The following is a 20,035-nucleotide window of genomic DNA, read 5'->3' as shown; positions in this document are numbered from 1 at the left end:
ATATATATATATATATATATATATATATATATATATATATATATATATAGAGAGAGAGAGAGAGAGAGAGGAAACTGTTGGTGCGCTTAAGCTCACCAAGCTTATGGTGCGCTTAAGCGCCCAATCACATGGGTCCCACATTTTCTGTGGTGATCCAAACCATTCATTTGCAAGGTCCTATCGTAGATAGGGGGTGTACCAAAAATCAGCTCCATAGGATCATCCTAACCCCTCCATTTGTGGAGGACAAAACTGGGCAGATTTGTGGATGGGTTAGGATGATTCTCCAAAAATGGATGGGTTAGGATGATTCTATGGAGCTGATTTTTGGTACACCCCCCATCTACGATAAGACCTTGCAAATGAATGGTTTGGATCACCACAGAAAATGTGGGACCCATGTGATTGGGCACTTAAGCGCACCATAAGCTTGGTGAGCTTAAGCGCACCAACAGTTTCCTCATATATATATATATATATATATATATATATATATATATATATATATATATATATATATATATATAGAGAGAGAGAGAGAGAAGGGTTCCTGAGGAGGCGCTAGCGCTACCTTATATGAGGGGGGCGCTCACAAAAACGTTATCCAACCATATTACGTGAAACTAAGAAATATGGATAGCATATAAATAATTCACCCAAGCATTATACACATTAAGCTAATTTAGCCCCAATTAATCACTGCTACAATTCTTTCAACAGTAATAGTGCCTACACCAAAACATAAAAAAAGAAGGGACCAAAAAACAGAGTTGGAAAAAGTCTGCAACTACAAGAGGCCAGGGGATAGTACAAAACGAGATTATCTTGCATCATCAATTTCTTTTTGGATCGCCAACAGAAAGAAGGTGCATTACTCGCACGTGTTAAATTTCCACTTCACCAGTCACATCTACATCCCCCATCTCCACATCCAAACCATCCACATCCACAACCTCATCGTCACCCTCATACTGCAAGACCAAAAGCCAAAAGGGCAACATTAGGTAACAATAGCCAAATTAGTAAAGAACATCCATTGCCCATTGTGAGATTACAGGTAAATGACCATCAGCTTAAAAGTTCACGGATATTCCAGCTTATGTTGGCCATCACAGAAAAAGGGTAAAATGCTTCACAAAGAAAACAGAGAGCAATAAATCTTCACAAATGAAAGAGGACAATTTGGACCATCCTTGGTCTTCCTTTTTCTCATTGAACGAAATTGCAGCCATTCAAAAAAAAAAAAAAAAAATAGTAGTAGACAGCAATATACCTTGTAAGAAGCGATGCTAGGAGAAGCATTCTTCCCTCGTTTCTTCTTGCCATCATTTGCTAGTGACCCACGAACTATGTTCCCAATCAGAATTTTGTTAGGCACCATGGCTTCCTTACTGATATTTTCTGTTTGGATGCGTCCATCCCTCCGACTAGGATTCTCTAATCTGGTTGTTCCCACCGAAATTCCCTCCTTTTTCTTTGAAGCCACTGGAATAATACAAATATTTCACCACCCATGACATGAGTTGGGTAGACCAAACACTGAAGTTGGAAGCAGGACATAAATTTATGGGGGAAGAAATTGAGAAAAAATTGGAAGGAAATGTGAAGCATCATAAATAACAAGACAATGGAGTCTTTCTAAAATGTTATGAAGCTGTTCAATGACTAGTTTGCTTCTTAGTTTTAATTAATAAATTCTTATGCTCTAACAGCAATGAGAGATTCAAGTCATAACAAGTTTCCAGAAAATGTGAATAGCTCTTCAACACAAAACATGACAGCAGAACTATTAAATGGAATTGGAGTGGACTTTCTAGTATCAAACACTATTAAGGCCTCAGACCATGACAGCAGAACTATTAAATGGACTTGAAATTCCCAAATGCACAATTCAATGTGTATACTAAACATGCATATTAATATACTAAGCATGCATTTCATTTTGTAAATAGTTTCTGGTGCAGGACTTTTGGGGTGGATTTGCTGGTCTTCTGAGAGGGGGATATTGGTTTCTGGTTTCATGGGGTCATAGGTTGTTGTTGGAAGGGTAGTGGATGGAGGATATTAGAATTTCTGTTTGGTCTGTTCATATCTCAAGTTTTTTGGACGGTAGGGGGAATATCTGAGTGTGCTGAGGGACCTTGGTCCTTCGCTGCTTGAGGGATTTATCTCTCTGATAATCTTCGCCGTGTCTCTGTGTATGAGTCCTTAGTTTGAATCAGGGGTGGTTAGATGTGGAAAATGAAGGTTTTGGTGGAGTCTTAGGAATGTTAGATCGTAGTTGAAGTCCCTCACTGGAGGTCTGAGTAGGTTATTGGAAATGGAGGTTTTTATTTCTTATATTTCTTTTCAATCTTCTCTTCGCATTGGAGTTGCTCCTTTGCATTTTCATACTATGTATTGCGGGGGACCTCCTGATCCCTTCCCGTTGTAATGTTTAGTGTGTGCGTGTGTGTGTGTCATCTTTCAAAAAAATATATATACGAAAGAATATCAAAAGAAAGTGAAAAAGGTTTGTCTTCTAATTGCTGGCAATCATATCCAATATGGCAATTTGGAAATAACAAAGCATGGTTGTCAAGCAGTTTAATAAGTATTTGAAACAACAGTCGGAAATTCACATTGAAGGTGGAGAGAATCTTCCAAAGCATTGCCATTGTGATATAGATATAAAATACCCTCTGTCATAAAAGATTCTCAAGAGTGACCTGGTTTTGCTTCTTCAAAAGGCCCGGAGTTGCTCCGCAACCTTTTCTTGCTTGGTGAAGCATAATTTTGCAGCTCGTTCCTTGGGCTCATCTGGTTATTACCATCAGGCTCTCCGTCACTAACAATATTAACACTTGAATCTTCTTCATTCGCAATTGGCCTTGAAGTATCTGAACCAAGTTGATCCCCCAGCCTCTGAAGTCGAGCTTGTGCTCTGTGCAGTTTCATTAACACAAAAAATAAGAAAAAAAATCCTAAAAAGAAAGTATGCCTAAGAAAAGTAAAACTCCTAGCATATCCCAGAATCTAAACATATTCCTATCCAAGACAACACTTGCTCAACTAGAACCGCATGCAGAAAAAGGGGAAAAAACAAAGAGGACCACTTAAATAGACAAACTGATACCGACCTTTTTAGCTCTTCCTGTGTCCGTGAGTGACGATTATATGTTTTAACAAACTTTTTAATTTTTAAGGTGATCCTGAAATATTTCACAAAAAAAAGGAAGAAAACAAAGAAATGTCATCTTCTATATGAAACATTTAAAAGCAACAGTATTTTCAGTATGCCGGAGAACATAATTGCACAATTAAATGCCATTCAAAAAAAATTGCACAATTAATACTCATGAATACCAATCCTCGCTTTGCCGCGATGGCTTGGAATGTTTCCTAAACCTTATAGGTTGAGGTTTCAAGGATTGGTGTAGGCAATTCAAAAATTAATACCCACGAATACCTTTTAGAGTCTTCTTGCTCTTTCTTCAACTGAAGCTCAAGCTCCTCAATTCTAACAGCAAGGCTGTCAGCTTCTTTCACCTTCTCCGCCAGGACAATCTTTAAACAAGAAAGCCCAAAAACTAGTAAGTTACAGTAAGGAAAGATTTTAAAGCAAAGACGGGAACGACAATGAACAAACATCTTATGCTACGCACTAAACAGCAGATAGTCAAGTTCAAAATTATGAAGACATATAAAATATATATAGCAACATTTACACAGATATATGCACCAAATGGAAAATAAAATAAAGAACAAATATCCCTTCACTTTGTCATCAAAACAATGCAGCTTAAAATCATTATTGGGCAGCCAAATTTTCAATTTAAAACTTTCTCTGGATCTCATGGAAATATAATCTTCAACACTAGATGCTTGTTAACTGCATGGACTCTCTTACCCAAATAAAAGAGTGAGAAACCGGAAAGGCTTAGTTTCAAAGCTAACCAAAAACATGACAAAGCTAACGTTCATTGTATCATTTCTTAGTCCTCTACAGCGCATAGTATGCCCATAGACATAAAGAAAATGTGAGAGAACAACCCAGCTTATAGATGTGCACTTTCTACCAGTAGAATAGAAGTGACAACAACCCTTGGTCGTGAGGAAATGAAGTACCAGTCTGGAATGGAAAATGAGCATAAGAACTAAATATCCAGCAAGTAAATTACACAAATTGGAACATGTTTTAGTGGTAAAAGTTTCCCCACATTTTCGAACTTTGCACACTTCCACATATAGACCAGTGCATTATTTACTATGAAAGAAGTGTGTAGGCATGTGTGAGTACTGAAAGTATCATGCTGAAACATGTACCCAATTCTCGCAAAACATTTGCACAGTAATTCAACTGGAGTATCCAAATAAAATAGTCCCCCACCACACCAGAAAGATTGCTTATAAAGGGTGAAGTTTCCCAAGCAATAATAGATTTTCTACTGGAGGTGAACCTCCATCCAAGCAATCAAATTTAATGACAAAAAATAAATAAAAATCTTTTACCACTTGAGGCACGGGAAGCAAATTGGAACATTTTGGAACCAGTTTGCAGACCCATCCCCTCTATAATCAGGCCTTAGAAATATTGGCCTGAATTTTGGATGCATGGAGAAAAGTTAAACAGGACGACAAATACAACTTGGTTCCACCCCAAGGAGAATGGGAAAAATTAAATCAGAGTAGGTGTTATAAAGGGAAAAATTAAATCAGAGTAGGTGTTATAAAGGAACCTGAGCGGAGCTGGAATGACGTGGCAAATGCTATAAAATATTTCCCTGGTTTGCAAGTGGATAAATGCTTACGGGAAGATGATCCCGGCTGCTTCTCTTTTCTTTTGAATGATGGATTATTTTATTCGAAAAAAAGAAGGGGAGGACCATGTGACTGAGATAGTCAATACAAAGAAATCGAGCAAGATAAGAAATGGATAACACTACTATAAAACACCAGTCATCCCGTCAAGGAGGAAGAAAATATAACGTCACCGGGCTATCCTCCTAGCTGTTAGCCGATCTCCTAACATGCTGAAAAGAGATGTGGAAATCCATCTCTCAAACCATAATCTCCTCAATGAAATGCACAAATCACCACGGGTGAGGGTGACTTCCGTCCAGCCACCTAATGACATTAAGGGAGTCACCCTCAACAATCAACCTAGCCAGGCCTTTGCTCTCTATCATCCTGAACTCCTGAAGGACCGCCCTTACTTCCACTTTATTGGAGTCCGTAATCCTGTTTGGACCCGAGAAAGCCCACCTGGTTAGCCCCCTTTCATCCCTTAGTAGACCTCCAACGCCAGCCAGCCCTGGATTACCCAAACCGGAGCCATCAAAATTAAACTTCAACTTCCCAAGGCCCAAGAGGGATCCACCTAGGAGCCTAGACCTCTACTTATTCCCTGATTAAACAAAAGTCCCTACATCTGTTTTGATGTATTTAAATTAGTGTGTACCATTGATTAAATGGAAAAATAAATGAGATGGCAAGATGCTTACATTTTAAGTTCGTGAAATACTTGTTTTTTAGCTGAACACATTATTACCATATTTCTCACTTCCCCATTTCCATCCTAGTGGCATTTTTGTGGTAGCAATTTAAAAAATTCTATTTACTATGAATTTACCTACACTGTTTTTTTTCTAAACCCCCCACCAACCACCCCCCCCCCCCCCCCACAAAAGAGCATATTTCCTCATATCCAGAATATGCATCAAAATCCATAAGCAAGAAAACAAACTAGAAAAGCAGGTGGATGAAAACCTCAATTAATATACATTGTCAAAAGATGACATGTAATAAATAACTGTGAAGCAGTTGCAATATTCAAGCAAAGATGTAAAGGCGGATATTGACAAGCAAAGAAAACGAATTTAAAGAAAAAAGGAGAAAACTATCATAGTATGGCAGGTGTTAATTTTTTGATAAAAGTATGTCAGGAGTTAATCTGATAACAAAAGAATTGTGTTTTTTATAGAAAATAATAACAGAACTGTTGCCCAAATCACACGACCTAAAATAAAGTTTCACAGTGTTGTCATTTAATCAAGTATGACTGCTTGCAGACACCCTGGAAATGCTTTGAAACAACTTGTAACCAAGCACTAACAAAGAGCAAACCAGGACTAACCTCCATCTCACATTTATAGCCATCAAGCGTGTCAACATCCAACTGCACTTGCTTTAACTGAACATAATTTCCATGCCAACATATAATTAGGGTGAGATAAAGTTTCATAATAAGTAAAATGTAAAACCAGTTTTCCAGTAAAAAAAAATAGCAAAAAGGATAGTATATGCAATATTTTTCATTGATTTGCGTGCGCCAGTACCACCAAAGAGGAAAAGCTAACTGAACCTGCTCTTCAAGATCATCTTTGTCATCGAGCCTGCCTTCTTTAATTCGATCTTCACCACCATCTGATGCCTTGAGACTCCCAGAAGCATCACTTTGCCCATCTAGATGCTGTTTCTTCCTGTGTCTCCTCACACTGGAAAGTAAAAAATTTATGATCTTTTTCTTTTTCTTTTTGATTTTAACAATATATGATCATTGTAAACTCAAATTCAGTAAACTGAATAATTATAAATTTGGAATATAATCATAATGAAGAAATCTTCTCATTTCTTTAGAAATACTTATTCTTTGTTTTCAAACATGGTTTGAAATTACTACTGGTCCCGAATGCTACTTCAATATTTATGGAAAAGGTCATCTTTAAAAAAAAAACATGGATTGAAATTTCCACCGAAACCAACATGAAACAACCGAAATATTTCAATTTCCATCCCCATCGAAACACATACTGAAACCAAAATTGTAACTGTATTAGAGGTATATTATCTAAGAATGGGCCTTTCAAAAAATAAATTCTATTTATATGAATTGCATGTGAAAGGTAATGTATATATTATGTATAAATATTTATACGGAAAAGTGTTGCTACTCGGTCTTGTAGCTAAGCTTATCTACTCGGTCGGGTTAAATACAGTGGGGGCCCACATTGTTTGGGTGATCCAAACCATTCATTTGAAAGCCCCTTACCTAGATAGGGTGTCCACAAAAAATCAGACCCATAGGATGATCCTAACCCATCCAACAATGGAGGGGAAAATGGGCAGATTTGTGGACACACTGTGTTTGTCCATTTTTTCCCCATTTTTCCCTCCACTGTTGGATGGGTTAGAATGATCCTATGGATCTGATTTCTTGTGGACACCCTATCTAGGTAAGGGGCTTTCAAATGAATGGTTTGGATCACCCAAACAATGTGGACCCCCACTGTATTTAACCCGACCGAGTAGATAAGCTTAGCTACAAGACCGAGTAGCAACACTTTTCCAATATTTATATGAATTACATGAGTAATTTAGTATGTACTGAATTATCAGACGTGTGCGACGGAGCATATCACTAGGTGTTCGATGTTAAACCATTACGGGTGGTTTTTATACTTACGTGATAGTTTGGGAGTGTGTATTTGTGCTTGTTCTAGTTTTTCCTGAAGTTTCATCTTAAATGTCCATCATTTGCATATGTTTCCATACATGTCCGTGATTTTATAAGATTTTCACCGAAATTTCCATCCGAAACCAACATATTTATGTTTCAGTTACAATCGAAACAAATACAAAAAATCAAAACCTGGTTTCAAAATATTGTTCATAGATGCATCTATTTCATTTTACAAGCATGAAATAAATATTGTTCAAGAATTTTTAAACCAAAAAAAATTCTAATGGTCCCAAGCAACCAATGCCACTAGCAATGACATGGATTCAAGTATTCACATCTAAAAGTAAGTTAGTGTCTTGATTCAATTGAATCTTGATTCTTTATCAGGCCTATGTTCCATAAGTACTTTGGAAACAATTATTTCCACTTACATCCCCACCCATTGGAAGCTGTTTCTCGAGTGTTGCGATTGCTCGCGGGAACAGAAGTCTAGGTATTCCCAGAAAATGTTTATTCCTCATTTCCCTGTGACCTTATAAGAGCTAATTGTGCCTCATGGTGCCGCGCCCGCTCCTGAACTGCAATTCGGCGCTCATAAGAAGAAGCGACCAATGAGCTTGTCAAATCCTACTCATGATGTCGTTCTCACCATACCACGTGCTCCTATTACTCCCATATGACTTGTTCTTTTAATGCATGAGGTATATACAATGGGAATTTTCTTAGGAGAAACCCCCCCCCCCCCCCCCCCTGCGCGCACCCTGAGAGAAGCATGAAAATATTTGATCATTATGTGAACGCTCCAACGGTGCTCCCCACCTTAAGACTCCTCTAGACCCCAACGCTTCCCCACACCCACTTCTAAGCCTGGGACCAAGAATGTTGATTGACAGAGAATTTCAAGCCAAAAGTTGGTAAACAACCAGACCAAGTTGTCTGGTAAGAAATACCCATTTCGGAGGATTTCAATTGATTTTTAGGTGACATAAAGTTGGTAATCTGTAAGCAAAAGGATATAACCTGCTCCTGGATGCAAGCACACATACTTTTGAATTTCCTCACCTTTGTGTGTGAATATAAGCCATTAAGAGGCTGCTTCCTTAGACTTGAGCCTATCAAGTCAGGAAAAAATTCAGAGTTTACAACTACACCCTAGGTTACAGTCACTGGAGTATCCCATCCATATCATCTCATGGAATTTGCCTATTGTTATATCAATATTTGATCAGACATACGATTCGAAAGAGATCTCCAAACCTAGGAGAAGAAAGAGCAATGAAGGAGAAGATTGTCCATGAATCAGCCACCTAAAAAACATTGCCAACAGACTACTGATGTCCAATCTCTTTACCCTCACCATGTCCATGATTGTCATTTACACAAATCCAATTAAATGAGTAATACAGAAACCTACACTCACAAACTATTTCAAATGACATGGCAAAACACACGTCTAAAGTAACTGCAACAGAATCCCTACTCGTCAGCATATGATGTTGAAAATGAGGCAGTCTTAGTTCTGGGAGTTGCGGTTTCATAGTATACAGCATAGTGGCAATTGGGGCTCTTACAATCATACCATAACGCTGTGTTAGTTCTGGGAGTTGCAGTTTCATATCATCAAGGTTTAAAATTTCAGTTTCGGACATAGCTGAAAATGAAATTTTGGCCGAAATACCGAAATTTCGGATTTTGACCGATTTAGGTGATTTCGGAGTCGGTCCCAACCGAAATCCGAAATTTCGGTATTTCGGCCGAAATTTAAAACCATGCATATCACACTGCATAGTGACAATTGGTGATGTTACAATCATACCACTAGGGGAACATGCACCCACGAGCTGAGCTACTCGTACATCTGGCCACATTGCATATGCATGTACAAGGGGCTCAGTGTATGAAAACTGTTAGATTCGGTGGCCATATAAATCAAGACATTATAGCTCGTTCATACAACAAAAACTGGAAGACCAAAAAAATTTCAAAACATAAGAAGATCCCATCAAGTTTACCATTAAAAAAAAAGATCCCATCATGATTGAAACTACCCGAATGTTTGTAAAGCACAAGTTTAAATCAGGTCAATTAAACATGGATCTTCCATTCAGACAACACCAACTATTGTAAATTGTGTTAGAGAGACCCTTAAAGAACAAAAAACACCTTAATTCCATTAGAAAGGTAATCATAAAAAGGAAGATGTTGGTCCTGTTTCTTAAGTCCTTTCACAGCCATGGAAAAGAATGAGGGAGGGAAACACTATTCGAAAGATCCTTCTCCAAGCAATCCCCATGTAAAATGTCATGATGCCATTGTCCTAAAAAGAAAGAAGAAAGCATATCTCTTCAGGGTGCTAGCTAGAAAATGATGGGTATTAAGCAAAGGATGATGGGTTGACAATGACTGGTTCAGGCAACATATCGCAGCAATGAATTCAACAGCAAGGAAGCACGGTAGGTCACATCAACAGTAATGCATTACTATTTTAGTCACTATTTTATCAGCTAAGTTAGTGTTCATTACACAGCATAGAATTGTCAACAACATCAAGAATATTGAAGATCTCATATTACGCTAAAATACATGCGCCCCCCTCCGTCCTTCCCCTTCCTTCCTCCCATTGGTAAGCCAGCAATCAATTTTAGGCAGCTCTTGAGTTCTAGCCCCGTGTATTACACACAATGAAACTAACATGTTTATGTTAGCATGGAAGGAAAAAAAAAAGGGGCGGCCCAGTGCACGAGGCTCCTGTCATTGCGGGGTCTGGCAAGGGCTAGATGTACGCAGCCTTACCCCTGCTTTGCAGAGCTTTCCGTGACTCGAACCCGTGACCACCAGGTCACAATGGAGCAACCTTACCGTTGTGCCAAGGGTCGCCCTCTTTATGTCAGCATGGAAATGGCTTTTAAAATTCTATGTCAAATCTAAATCACATGGAAATGTAGCTTGATTTTCGATGAGGATGTAAATAGTTATAGTCACATTAGGCCATAAAGGAAACTGGCTTTTACATCAGTGGAGCTTGTTATAGTAATCAGACATCATCCTATTACGATAGCATAACATATTGTGTCCCAACCCTTCTTTGCAGTTGAGTTTCATACCTATGACCAGAGCGGCACACATTCAAACTGTAAATATGTGTATCCACTGAGCAAGAAAAAAAACAAAAACATAAGCCACATGCAAACCAGCAAACCAGTCATTCTATCCCTCTTGACTCCTAAGCATTACATTGGGAGTTGATGGTTGTATACTTTTCAATTCCATAATAACATGAACATAAGTAGATACGTATTTTTTAATAAGATGCGTATGTGATATTCTATCAAAGTAGTACTCAAGCATCATCCATCGGCCGACAAAAGAATATCTAAAAACTTTTTAAATTAAATAAAACATTTATAGAGAAAATGAAGAGACAAATGGTATAAGGAGCCCAATCCATGAAGAATTCGTCATTTACCTCCTTTTCTCAGGTGACCTTGAAGGGCTATAACCTGCAAACGAAGATGCAATGGACAAAACCAGCAGGATGGATCAGGAAGTGGACATTAGTGCAGGAGATAAAAATGTAGAATTCTTATCAAAACTCTCAAAATCACATAATGCTGAATCAAAACATCAACTTCAATGTGCTATAATAATGCAAATTCTGTATAGCAAGCAATGCTTTATCAATCAGTAGGAAAAAGAAATGAGATACTCAAGAGACCATTTACCCCTGTCATAAGGAACTGGCTTTTGACCATGAAGTGTATGCCGGCCCCTTGTATCCCTCGCTGGGGAATACCTCCGACGAGGAGAATGCCTTCTGTCGAGCTTTTCCCTTAGGTCGCTGCCTCGATAATCCCGCCTACCTGAAACGAATAAAAATTTTCCAGTAGAGGAGAAGCTTTTCCTTTTTTTTTTAAAGTTAAAATTCAAGTGGGGGAACCCACAAAAGTGACAAAGCCATATAAAAAGCTACGCTTACCGCGGGTAACATGAGAAACATTACAATGAATAGTAATAGTGCCACCACCCCAGTACCAAAAAAAGACCAAGCAAAATAACGCCCCAATAAAAATGAATAGATATGATCCTACTATTGTTTGAGCTTATAACACTGAGAAAATCCTTTGAATATCAAAGAACCAACTTATATAGGATAGCTGATACGGCTGCCTTCTGGAGCAATAAGAAAAATAATGTAACCTGAACTGTATAGATTTCCTGCCAGTGCCATAATTAGAAATAATAATTAAAAGAATCTCCCATCCAAAGCCTTGTTAACCGGAACATCCCATAATAAGCTGCACTATTTCTCCATACTGGGAATGCCTTATCCATAATATTCAAGAAGGATATCATAGAAGAAGTGAATACCATGTGCTCCACCATTGAACCGACTGTATGACTTACTACAAAAAACATTTGGATATTCACTGAACCTGCTGCTAATTATCTAAGAAATCATGAAATATAAAACCTAATTACTAAGATCTCACATAAATTTTCTCCCTTATTTAGAGGGAGTATTACCAGGACATGTTAAGGACGAGTAGCCATGGAAAGATGTCGCAATGGGTGGCTGCATTAAGAAACACCAGCGAGCAAGGTCCTTCATCATGCAAAAGATATTAAATCTTTCACTTAATATAACCTTCATACAGAAGAAAGCCATCCCATGTCGCTGCTATAATAGTAGTTGATATTGTTGAAAAGAACGCGTGCATCATCGGTTTGACTACTAACTCAAACAACCAGGATTTTCTCCACATATGCTCTGCAATATATTTCATCTGTGTAGTATTTTGACATGACTCATTCTGAAGAAAACTACAAGTGTAACTTCTCATCAGACAATGATATTCAGTTGCAAAATTATTTAGAATAAATTAAGGGAAATGCTAATAAGATCACAAACAGCATGTAAAGTAGATAAACATTCAAACTACAGGAAAAACGAGCAAGCTTAAAAAAAAAGGAGAAGAAAAGAAAAGCTGAGCAGAAGAACACTTCTAACCTTTTATTTAAGATTATTGAATACGAAAGATGAGCTACAATATATCTTTTAAGAAGTTAAAGCATAGGATGTTGTGCTTTCATTACTGGGGCAATATGTGGCCCATGCAGTTTGCACCACTCCTGTGTGTTTTTGTACATTTTTGCAATTAACATTTTATGAATCTGTACTATTTTTCATGCAGTTCTTTCTCAAGCATGTGACGTTCTCTAACTTTGCTTAGTTATTCAACTAGAAATAACAGGTGAAGGACAACAGCAACAATAGCAATTATATCATCATTTGCAACAGCTGGGGAGGACAGGCAATTGATGAAACACTGCTGCTTATTTGTCAGCAAACCAAAATCAAAGGATGGTCTCCATATTCAGTCATTGATTTGGTTAAGTTTCTCAGTCTTATTATCTTCCATAAACTATTCAAGCAACCACAAATGTTATCTAGATCATGGACCCTGCATTGCCACATTGAAAAGCGGTTTCGTTAAAATCTCCAATTTTATTTCCAATCCACATTTATCAATCTCATCTACATCCTTGAGTTGGAACAAACTCACACATGCATTTCGATTCATGCATCCGAATTTTATCATTGTTTACCATCACGAAAGAAGATGCTTGAGTTATGAATCTAAAGTACCTGAAACTAGATAAACAAATTGGAAGTGTCATATAATTGGGACCTGGTAGATAAAAAAAACAATTTATTCATAAGCCTTTCCAGTGATGGGTAATGCATCAAGTTAGTCATCTATAAGAATCCCATACGCTGAACCACTGTAGTGTGCAATTCTCCATCAAATAAACTGACAGCGCTTTTCCATCCTCGTCAGATATGATTAAGGAGTTAAATATCAAATTCCAATCCACGGTCATCACAGTTCAACCCATTTCCTCAAACCAATGCAATAGCAAACAAGTGAGCCATCAGTCCATCACCACAAGGGTATAACCTAAACACCAATCTTAATAATCTATGTATCAAATAAACAATGGATGAATGAGAAAACATAGAAAAAAAAAAACAATAAAAATCCAGAATGAACTGTATAAAAAAGTAAAAAAAAAAATCAACAAAAATTAAATCCAAAAACTTCCTACAGCTCGCGATTTCATTCACTAACATTAACCCTAGCGGGCACATGGATCACGCATTAACCACAATTAAAGCTGCATTAAAAAAAATAAGAAACTAAAGAATCCAAAATTTTACTACTGAGTATATTTCCTAAAATGAAATTAATCCTAGGTTAGTTCCTACCACTGAAAGAACCAGAGAAACGTCGAAGCTCGGCGTCTCCGTGAGCGAAAGAACAGGTCTGACGTGGACAGTGGCCTCTCTCATAGAGTATGCAGAGCTTCGTTTTGTATAGTTTCTTTTCTAACATTGTGGAAAATAAGCAATCTCGATTCCTCGGAGAGAAGAGGAGAAAAAACGAGAAAACCTAGGGTTTGGATTATACGCCGATCGATGAGAATATATACAGGAATCAGAATTTTCGAACCGAATGGAGGGGAAGTACTGGGACGAGATTCTTGCAAGCGATTGAGATAGTGTTAGGAAATAATCAGATGAGAGTGATATGAAACCCTAGATGGGAACCCTAATTTAGAGAAAAACGAGAAAAATTTAGGAGTGATTTCCGAGTGAAGGAATAAATACCCTTGAAAAAGAAGAAGACGATAAAGGAGGTCGGGACTCGGACCCCAACAAGAGACGTGAATTACGAAAATACCCTCTGTCTTGCTTCGTGTGAGGTTTCCAATTTTCCATCTAACATAAGTCATAGGACCTCTGCTGAAAGACAAGGGGGTCGTTTATGAATTATGATACGCTCGCCCAAAAAGAGTAAAGTTGGGCCCCCCTAGAGGGGTGCAACTTGGGCGGGCTCAACCCGAACCCGACGGGTTCAACCTGGGAAACAGTCGGGTTGGGTTGAGTTCTGGTCAGGTTCAGGTCGGGGTCGGGTTTCTCAACCCGGGTTGAGTTCGGGTCGGGTTCTGGTTGAGGGCTTAGGAAACCCAACCCGAGTGAACCCGACTTTTTTAATAATTTTTTAAATTTTTTAAACTAAAAATCTCGGGTTGGGTCGGGTTGAAGTCGGGTTGGGTCAGGTTAGGGTTGGCAAAAAGGGTTCCTCGGGTTGGAACTTGGATCAGGTCGGGTCGGGTCGGGTTGACCAAATGGTTGCTCATGTCGGGTTCAGGTTGGACCCAACGCGACCCGAGTTGCACCCCTACCCCTAGTTGGTGATACGTGACTAGGAGATTGATCTATTGGTCCCTTTTTCCTCCCTGGTCCCAACCTGTGTAATGTAAATATAGTAGTCATAAATACGTTAGGCGGAGTAGCCCGGGGAAGGAATGGGGTCAATATATCACTACCCTATTATAGCTTGGGGTGCAACTTGGGTTGGCTCAACCCAAGCCCAATGGGTTCAACCCAGATAAAAGTCGGGTTGGTTAGAGTTCGGGTTCAGGTTCAAGTTCGGGCTCGGGCTCGGGCTCGGGCTGGGTTTTCTCAACCCAGGTTGAGTTCGGGTTGAGGGCTTGGCAACCCAACCCGAGTGAACCTAACATTTTTAATATTTTTTTTTAATTTTTTAAGCTTAAAATCTTGGGTTGGGTCGGGTTGAAGTCGGGTCGGGTCGGGTTCGAGTTGGCAAAAGGGGTCCCTCGGGTCAGGTCGGGTCGGGTTGAACCTTGTTGTGTTGGAACTCGGGTCGGGTTGGACCCAACCTGACCCGAGTTGCACCCCTAATTATAGCTCGAAAAAAAAAAAAGGGGGGGGGGGGGGGGGGGGGAGGATAATTAAATCATAGGCACAAGTAAGTTTATTAGAAGTTTATCTATAGATGATTATCGATTGCTTCCTAGATGCGCCTTGTTACCATACTTCCCAGCGCCATGGGCCTTTTGTTTTAGCAGCAGAATATCCCTTGTGGCGCCTAAACATACGCATATGCTAAGGCCAACCTTTACCAATGCAAGGCTATGAAGGCACTGCACGCTAAACGCCTCTTGATGCTTCACTTGTACACACAATCTCTGAGTAGTTCAATGGGCTACTAGGCTTAGGTCTTGCAATGCACCTCCAGATACTTTGTACACAACCATCAAGCCTTTCATCAAACTACTCAACTTGGCCATGATGTGGCTAACTTTGAACCTGCTCTCTTGATCACCCTGCATCACAAGCACATCAAACACAAGGCCATTAAGCCCGATGCAAAGTCCATCCAGGACAAGGCATGACGATGCTACACACAAATCCGCCAAGTCCAACAAGCCGGCAATTCAAAGTGCGGACCTATGCCTTGAGCCAATACGCAGGGACCGAAGTCTCGCAAGGCAACTCCAACCTTCTAGAAGCAAGGCAAGGTCCGGCCATGCTCTGCTCCGTTAGGCCTAAAGACTTAGGCCCTCACACCTCCACATCAAGGGACCCTTTGGATAATCGAAACCCACAAAGTGATGAGGCATTGTGCCACATCCCAATCCGCCAAGCACAGAGGCTTGGTCATCTAAGAAGCAAGATGCCCCATGGACTAATCCGCAAGGTTTACACCTCGTGAGGGCGGGCAAAGCCACCCTAGCATGGACTCATGGAGAAGCCTAGAGATTGGCTTAACCCCAAGACAAACTGCGGTGCATAAGACAAATAGTATAGTTAGCCTCCTGCACCGTCCGCACGCGTAGTGGAAGTGGGAACCCAACCCAACGTGCACTTTCTTTGGTCCCCTTTCTCGACCAAAGAAACGGTAGCATTCCTTTGGATAGATTTCAGTTCGCACCCAAAGCTCCCTTAGGACACGCACATGAGCTGTAGTTTGATTTCCTGTTGTGTGCATCACACGCACAAGCAAGTCCTCGCACACCCCACTAGCAAACCACCAAGGTTTCGGCCTACACCTGCTAGGACTATCGGGGAGGAGTCAGCATGTCACGGGGGCCAACTCCCCCCTAAAAAGTTTGGTCAACCAACCCGCTTAACCAAGAGTGCCCTCCAAAGGAGCTTTTAGCGACTACTTCCCAAGACACAGCAAGACGAGGCGAGTTTGGGTTGTAGTACCGATTGCGTCCTTGTGACAGGTATATTAATGTACACTGGGTGCGCCTATATTGAGATGAACCATTAGGATCTACGTAAGATTGACCATGGGCTAAAAATCTCTCATTTTGCTAATGTCATTAAATCATAGGCACAAGTAAGTTTATTAGAAGTTTATCTATAGATGATTATCGATTGCTTCCTAGATGCGCCTTGTTACCATACTTCCCAGCGCCATGGGCCTTTTGTTTTAGCAGCAGAATATCCCTTGTGGCGCCTAAACATACGCATATGCTAAGGCCAACCTTTACCAATGCAAGGCTATGAAGGCACTGCACGCTAAACGCCTCTTGATGCTTCACTTGTACACACAATCTCTGAGTAGTTCAATGGGCTACTAGGCTTAGGTCTTGCAATGCACCTCCAGATACTTTGTACACAACCATCAAGCCTTTCATCAAACTACTCAACTTGGCCATGATGTGGCTAACTTTGAACCTGCTCTCTTGATCACCCTGCATCACAAGCACATCAAATAGTATAGTATAGTTAGCCTCCTGCACCGTCCGCACGCGTAGTGGAAGTGGGAACCCAACCCAACGTGCACTTTCTTTGGTCCCCTTTCTCGACCAAAGAAACGGTAGCATTCCTTTGGATAGATTTCAGTTCGCACCCAAAGCTCCCTTAGGACACGCACATGAGCTGTAGTTTGATTTCCTGTTGTGTGCATCACACGCACAAGCAAGTCCTCGCACACCCCACTAGCAAACCACCAAGGTTTCGGCCTACACCTGCTAGGACTATCGGGGAGGAGTCAGCATGTCACGGGGGCCAACTCCCCCCTAAAAAGTTTGGTCAACCAACCCGCTTAACCAAGAGTGCCCTCCAAAGGAGCTTTTAGCGACTACTTCCCAAGACACAGCAAGACGAGGCGAGTTTGGGTTGTAGTACCGATTGCGTCCTTGTGACAGGTATATTAATGTACACTGGGTGCGCCTATATTGAGATGAACCATTAGGATCTACGTAAGATTGACCATGGGCTAAAAATCTCTCATTTTGCTAATGTCTTAAGGCCATGTTTGTAACCATGAATTTTTTCCATGAAAAAATTAGTTCCGCAAGTGGTGACAGAGGTAGGGTGCATGGAGAATGAGAGAGATTTGAGAGGGCATGAATGAGATGAGGGTGAGAAGTGGCTAAAAATCACAAAAAAAATCGATCGTATTTTGAGTAGAGTTTTTTGTTTCCAGATTTTTAGTCACTTCTCACCAACTGGAGATACTAGTTTCCTGAGTTTTAGTCACTTCTCACCATCTGGAGATACTAGTTTCCTGAGTTTTAGTCACTTCCCCACTCCACCCCTCTCTCAGCACTGACACTAGTTTATCGGGAGAAGAAAAAAATCATGGTAGCCAAACATGCCAATGTCTTTATTAGTCGCTGGATCTAAACCGATGTCTATTCAATTTTTGTACTACAATTTTTATGAATATTGATCTAAGACGTGAATGGCTTATAACACTAAATCTTAACCATTTAGCATGAGTCTACTCCATGAATGGCTTAGAGTCTTAGAGTAGTCACGACCTGCTTCATATTTAAAATACGTTTTGGGAAGCATAATACGATAATAACATGATGCATTATGAATGCGCGTGATCAGTTTTCTTATTTTGCATAATTTTGGTACTTTTAATATGAAGATGATGTGTATTAAAATAAAAGAAGGACTTACCTAAATCGGTTTGCAATGGCTATGATCTTCTTAGAGGGAGGATGAACCTCTTGATCCACTCCTCCTTTTTGCACAAGAGACACTTTTCGAACAAGTTTCTTCACTGATTTCTATTGATAGTAGCAAGTGCTTATACGAAGCACTCAAATATAAACATAGAAAGATCTAGAAATATCTTATGATAATAGTGGAGATAACTAAATAGAGATTAACCTAACAATGACTAATATTCAAATCAATCCTAGTTGCTTAATCTACGCTACCTGCCTAATTTATCAGATCTTCTAAAATCCGATATCTTTCCACTCCAACGGCACCCATCTAGGCACGTAACACGAACAAAAGTCAACTGGCTAAAAATGTGTCTGTATTCAATGGCTAAAAATGTAATGACTCCATTTTTTTTAAAGTCCTGCGAATAAAACTTTAACAAATTAGGTATTTGTGTGTAATTAACAATAGGTAAACTGTCACGAGTGACTAGTTAAAGCGCATGCTTTACTTGGTAAATAAGATACATAATAACGAATCTGGTTATTTTGGCTAATTTTCAACTTATTATTACAATTTACCATGAATTAAATTGGATTTGGAGAAAATAATTTCTTGGTGGACCCAAGTAGATTGATTGCCTTGGAGAAACAATTTCTCCCCTGGATGTTTCATGATAGGGTTGGACATATTATAAATACTAGGCTTTTATGCAACTTGTGAAATAATTAGGGTTTTCTCTTGTGGCTATTGCAGACGCTTAGAGGAATGAGACGATTAACGAAGTTCGCAGGGACTTCAGTAGGATCGGATCATGTAAGGGATCAGTCACATTCTCCCATTTCCTTTCTCTTGATTCCTTCATCTATTTAGGTTTGGAAATCTATTAGGATGTGTTATGGTTTCTTGATTTCTTCTATTTTGAGTTTTCAATAGATTATTTGTTGTTGTAAGAGTTTAGGATGTTGTTTGAAATGGTCATCCTGATGTTACGAAAATCCCCGTATGAATCTCATATGCCATGAAACCTTATTTCTGTCGACTTCGAAAAATAACATCTTCCTCTTTTCTTATCGGATTTCGACGTTCTTGTGCATTAAAGAAAACCTTGGACAACCTCCTTTTCGTTTATACACCATGCAAATAATGTTGTCATATACGGTGTTAAAATACTTGGATTCAACGCATGTACATGACCTCTTGATTATTGTCTGTACTCTAACATCAAAGAGTATTAGAGATTTTCGTGTCACGATCATCAAGTATGAACAATCCGTCACGAGGGTAACATGTCATCGTTTGACATTGGCTGAGTGGATAGGTTAAATGCGGTTATACCACGAGAGATGTGGTATTTCTATTGTTTTCCGATTTGAACTGTTGAGTTGTATTATGAAATTCTACTCGCCCATGATCCTGTTATTATTTCATACTATGCTTATTTCTATTCTTAAGGTGCGTGTGTATGAACTCTCTAAGTTTTTGTTGCTCATTCATCTACCTTAAACATTTATCTGGCATATAAGATTGATATATGAGTTTGAGATGCTCATAGACGGCTCAACGGAGTCTAAGAAGATAATTGGTTCCTAGAAGATTTACTTTGTTTTGTTTTTAATTCTCATATGATGATCCAGACCGTTCATTTGATAGGCCCGCCCAAAAAAATAATTTCCACAATGTATAAAGGAAATGCATACTATGAAAACCTCTATAGATCGGAGGGCTGGGATCATCCTATGGAAATGATTTTTTTGGCCACAACCTATTTATTTATGCTGTAGCCCATCAAATGGACGGTTTGGATC

General features: G+C 39.4%; 1 protein-coding gene across 3 annotated transcripts; it reads right to left on the bottom strand.

Annotated features, from left to right (window-relative positions):
• Window positions 1-613: 613 nt before the first annotated feature.
• On the bottom strand, window positions 614-14,130 carry LOC143884025 (Zinc finger C-x8-C-x5-C-x3-H type family protein). 3 transcript variants are annotated; one of them, XM_077387383.1, is made up of 12 exons: window positions 13,217-13,415; window positions 13,089-13,131; window positions 11,966-12,262; window positions 11,164-11,301; window positions 10,908-10,941; window positions 6,344-6,476; window positions 6,116-6,172; window positions 3,449-3,546; window positions 3,120-3,191; window positions 2,709-2,923; window positions 1,274-1,485; window positions 614-971 (listed from the first exon to the last, which is right to left on the bottom strand). In XM_077387383.1, the coding sequence occupies exons 3-12, from the start codon at window positions 12,105-12,107 to the stop codon at window positions 885-887; spliced, it is 1,188 nt and encodes a 395-aa protein (XP_077243498.1). In that variant the 5' UTR covers window positions 12,108-12,262; window positions 13,089-13,131; window positions 13,217-13,415; the 3' UTR covers window positions 614-884. The 3 variants fall into 3 exon arrangements, with proteins under 3 accessions (XP_077243498.1, XP_077243496.1, XP_077243499.1); XM_077387381.1 differs by lacking the exons at window positions 13,089-13,131; window positions 13,217-13,415 and adding an exon at window positions 13,710-13,847; XM_077387384.1 differs by lacking the exons at window positions 11,966-12,262; window positions 13,089-13,131; window positions 13,217-13,415 and adding an exon at window positions 13,710-14,130.
• Window positions 14,131-20,035: the final 5,905 nt, after the last annotated feature.

This window comes from Tasmannia lanceolata, unplaced genomic scaffold (genome assembly GCF_043159265.1).
Source record: "Tasmannia lanceolata isolate RefF3 unplaced genomic scaffold, GAP_Taslan_0.1 ptg000008l, whole genome shotgun sequence".
In the NCBI taxonomy this organism is placed as follows: domain Eukaryota; kingdom Viridiplantae; phylum Streptophyta; class Magnoliopsida; order Canellales; family Winteraceae; genus Tasmannia; species Tasmannia lanceolata.
The sequence above is the reverse complement of the archived record's forward strand: the minus strand, read 5'-3'. Positions and strand labels throughout refer to the sequence as shown.